Source organism: Cariama cristata, unplaced genomic scaffold (genome assembly GCF_000690535.1).
Source record: "Cariama cristata isolate BGI_N322 unplaced genomic scaffold, ASM69053v1 scaffold42106, whole genome shotgun sequence".
Taxonomy (NCBI): domain Eukaryota; kingdom Metazoa; phylum Chordata; class Aves; order Cariamiformes; family Cariamidae; genus Cariama; species Cariama cristata.
The window spans coordinates 314-4586 of record NW_009621165.1 but is presented as its reverse complement, the minus strand read 5'-3'; the positions used below and the strand labels follow the sequence as shown (position 1 = coordinate 4586).

Sequence of the window (4273 nt, the reverse complement as noted above, 5' to 3'; positions counted from 1 at the left end):
GGAATGAAACAAATACACAACACGTGAATACGAGCAAAGGCAGTTCTCTTCTGCCCAGCTCCAATTAACTGCAAAATGGACCCAACTTCTTTTTTGCTGAAATCTAGTTTCAAAGTGAAAGCTCACAGTCCTATGACGCACTTTACACACATTTCACCACTCTAAGTGAACGAAAAAGGAGTCAAACATTTTTTCTCTACCCAACACATAACGGCAATGAAGTTCTATTATTTCATAAGGCATATTCATCTTCAGTGAGAATCCAAGCACAAGCAAGAATTCTGCTAAGTCCCATAACTGCATCTTCATCTACCCAATGTCTTGAAATTCCAGGATCCCCTACTCTGTTCCTCAGGTGGAATAATCCCTCTCACAGTGGGCATTTTTTATTTAACATAGCTAAAGAGCAGGGCTAAATAAAAAAAACCCTCAGCAGCTGGACCTCTGTATCTTTCAGAAAGAGGGACACACAAATGACCAATTTTTGCAGTTCTCTGGCTTTATCCCATAACCTCCCTTTTTACAGTATCTATATATATAAATTAGAAAGAGATAAAGCCCATGATTAACTGCAGCATTCATGAAAAAAAACTCCAGTCCGTATTACACAGTTTCTTCTGATCGGAGATCACTGAGGTGTAAAGGTGAGAATCATCCAGCTGATAACAAAGTAGAAGAGGAAGATGGGGTACACAACAAGAGCTTTGCGGTTCGGAGGCTGACTGTCTGCCAGGAAAGCTGTAGATGCTAGTGAAAAAGAAAAATACTTGAAACATGAGCAGCATAAAACTAAAAGTCTAAGATCCACTGCAGATGTTAACAATTTTGAATTCAGATCCATATTACATTTATGTTGAAAGAGGAAACAGAGTAACCCGTTGCTCAACACCAATGGTCTATAGTCACCAATTAAAACTTTATCATACAGAAAGATGAATGCTGATTAACATTCTGTAACAAGAGTCAGACTTACACATTAAGAACAGGAGAAATAATGCAAATGCATCTGTATGAAATTAGCATTTTCTAATAGTACTTATAGATCATAGATCACAGAACAAAATACCGAGTAGTCTCACATGGGGTTTAATATTAAATTATCATCCTTCTGCCAAAGGCAATTTGCCTATGACCACGAAAATGAACAGGAGCATAGGCAGAGGCTGAACCTCTGCCAACACAAGGTTTGGAAGCACTATTTCTACAATACTTCAGCATCCTAGGAAACACCTTAAACTACAATATCCATTGGCTTTACCCAACAGCATGCATGCAGATCTACCTCCTCAAGCATTGCGCTACTCAGTGCGCACAACAGGGTTATAATGCAAAAAGGTACTCACCTAATGTTGACCAACCAAACATAGCTACTACTACAATAAGACGTATAATGAAGCTGACAGTCCCAGAACCTGCCAGCAGTACCAGCCTGCACACCAGCATTGCTACTGTCAGGGGCAGGACACAGTAACCCAGAACGCACAGGCTCTGAAAAAAGGATCTGGAAAGGAGAGACAGAAATGGGGAAAAAGTAGTCAAACCAAAGCATTGCAGAAACTCCATGCATGGGAGCATTTTAACTGCTACTAAATAAACCGGCACTCACATAGTTCCTCCAAGCAGCTTGGAGTTTAGTGTGATGACAACTGCACCAAACCAGATGATGACAAAGACCTCAGCAAACTGGGGCCCTCCATCGTCTTTGCTATCTGCTGATCCACCCTGAAGCATCCTGTTGTAGGTAACAGATAAAAGGAGTCATTTGCAATCGATGACTGAGTTTTCATACACTTGGAGTAGATGACAGAATAGGAGCCCGAAACATTAATCCCCAATTAGGCTGCAGACCAATTATTTTTCATCTGTTATTTTTAGTAGTATCCTCAATTTTGTATAGGAAAGGAGAATGGTTGTGGCTCACTGAGGGCATTTCAGTCCATTTGTTTACCTGTTTTGAGGACTGTGTGAACATATAGGAGAAGAATAAAACCATAGACAACAGGCTAAAAGATGAAAAGTACCAAAAGCTTGGTAACATCTCAAACCAGGCAGTGTAGTGCATGACAAAACACAAAAGCCTTAAGGAAAGCTTATAATAACTACAGGAAACAAGCAACACAAAGCCTGGGAAAGTGAGCATGCATGGATTTAAACAACAGAAATAGACAGTGTAATTTAAATAAAGCTTTACCAACATTTTACTGAACGGTTTCTGTACATCGAGTACATAGGTATGCCTCAATCAGTTGACAGATCTCACCAACATTTCCATCCTACCCCAGGCAGTTCTGCACTCATATGCTCCAGCAGAGGACCAGAAACTCCTGGGAGCCACTGCCATCTCCATCTATGAACTACTACACCAGCCTGTCTTTTTCCACCGCTTCTCCCGGATATGTAGCGCGTAAGGTTACAAAACCTTAGACAAAGGTTTTGGCCTGCAGGTTAGGGTCAAAGTTGGCCAAATGTATGACAATCAAGGACAACGTGAATCAGGATACCTTTCGGTAAAATCATTCTTAAGACAGGGAACTAGGAAGAGTTCACTCCTCAATCCTAAATTTAAAGACGGGAGGTCTTAATAGGCTTGAAGTGTCACAAACACATTTTATAAGAAAATCTAAACAGCAAGTGCTCGCAGAAGACCAGAAAAAGGACCAGATGAACTTGATCTCAACACACGTAATCAGGAATTTTTGATTTCTCATTTTTCCAATGCAAAAGACTATAAAAACCCAAATCCACCCACTATAAGTACTCACAGTGCCAGCGAGACACAAAGCACCAAAGGGCCCCAAAGATCCCCTGTAGGTAAAGGAAAAAAATAAAATCATAAATATCACAGAATGATGCTCATTCTCATTTTCCTGACAGTAATAAAGCACTTTTTTCCAATTCCCAGTGTATCATTTTACATATCGTATTTCCTTATATTTTTCTTATTTAGCATCTTATACACCATATTCCATAATATAACCTACTCAAAACCTGCCAACTGTTAAAGTGACCTGTTCTACATATTCTGGCATATGTTCCACTTTTAAAGAGCTTTGGTAACACTCTGATTTTTCACGTTTGCTATTCAGCATTCTACAACAACAGAAAGAACACAGAGCAGACACTTCTGAATCCCTGTTCCACTGAACTCTTCCTTCTCCAACGTAGGCAAAGTCTGTTGGAAATATACCCTTTCAAGATTTTGAAAATCTTCTTATACGTACAGTCTCTGAGGAGAGCACTACTCTTTTTTGGATACATGACATGGACAAATTTCTTCCCAACAGCCTTCAGATCTCTCATCTGAAATAAAGCAGCAACACTTTAATTCATCCCTTCATAAAAATTACAGTTCACAACTTAAAGCAGCAAGATAGAAGTAAAGCATTTTCAGTGGTAAATCAAGATGGGATCCAACCCAAAAATTTCTGTAGCATCCTCTGCAACAAACAAAGCCTACTTTTTCTACCTTCCTTAGCAATCACATTTTATCCTTTAATAACACCCGATTAAGAATAATAATTTGTTTCCTCCTCTAGAAAAAGAAAATTAATGAAAAATCCTGTTAGTTGGGACAGTTTTCTCCCAAGCTCCATCTGAGGTTTTTATCCTTGCAAAAATTTTGAGATAACACAGGAACTTTGTGGCCGTAATTCAGATACTTTTTGATCTACAAGAATTCATTTTACATGGCTAGTTCCGAAAAAAAAAAAAAAAAAAAAAAATCCCCAAGCTCACAACAAAGTACAAGTCAAGTAGAGCTATGCAAAAATACAGTTTTTACATAACAGTTGGCCAAAGATATCAGCAAAACGTGTGTTTTACCATAGATAGAGGCACAGACTCACAATAGTATCCTTAACAGGCTCATCCAGTGTGGAGTAGACTTCATCAGGAGAGTGAGATCCAACAGGAACAGTAATCTCCCCTTCCACTGGAATATCTTCAGATATCGACACATCTGCGAGACCTGCAAACTAAATTTTTTTTTTAAAACCTTTAGAAAGAAGGAAATACAAACCAGCTCATATTCACTTCAAATGTTTTTCAGCTGGATTTAAGATGAAAACAACTGCTCAGAATTCAAAGATGCAACACTTAATAACACGGTCAACAGAGTCCAGCCGTTGTCTTCCCAATTTAAACAGCTCGCAGTCTAAAGAGATGAGTAGGCACATATAAGCAAAGCATTTCTCCAGTAACTCCCAGTAACCCACTTTCTGTCCTTTATTTAGACAGCAATAACTAAAGGAAGTAAAAACCTTATCTCTGTTTC

The 4273-nt window shown here is 38.9% G+C and overlaps 1 protein-coding gene across 1 annotated transcript; it reads right to left on the bottom strand.

Moving 5' to 3' along the window:
- Positions 1–628: 628 nt before the first annotated feature.
- On the bottom strand, positions 629–3974 carry YIPF6 (Yip1 domain family, member 6; the record flags this gene model as incomplete). Its single annotated transcript, XM_009701852.1, has 6 exons — positions 629–747; positions 1344–1501; positions 1607–1732; positions 2763–2805; positions 3222–3300; positions 3846–3974. Coding segments are annotated over 6 exons (654 nt in total), but the record flags the coding sequence as incomplete, so codon positions are not given.
- Between the last annotated feature and the right edge of the window lie 299 nt (positions 3975–4273).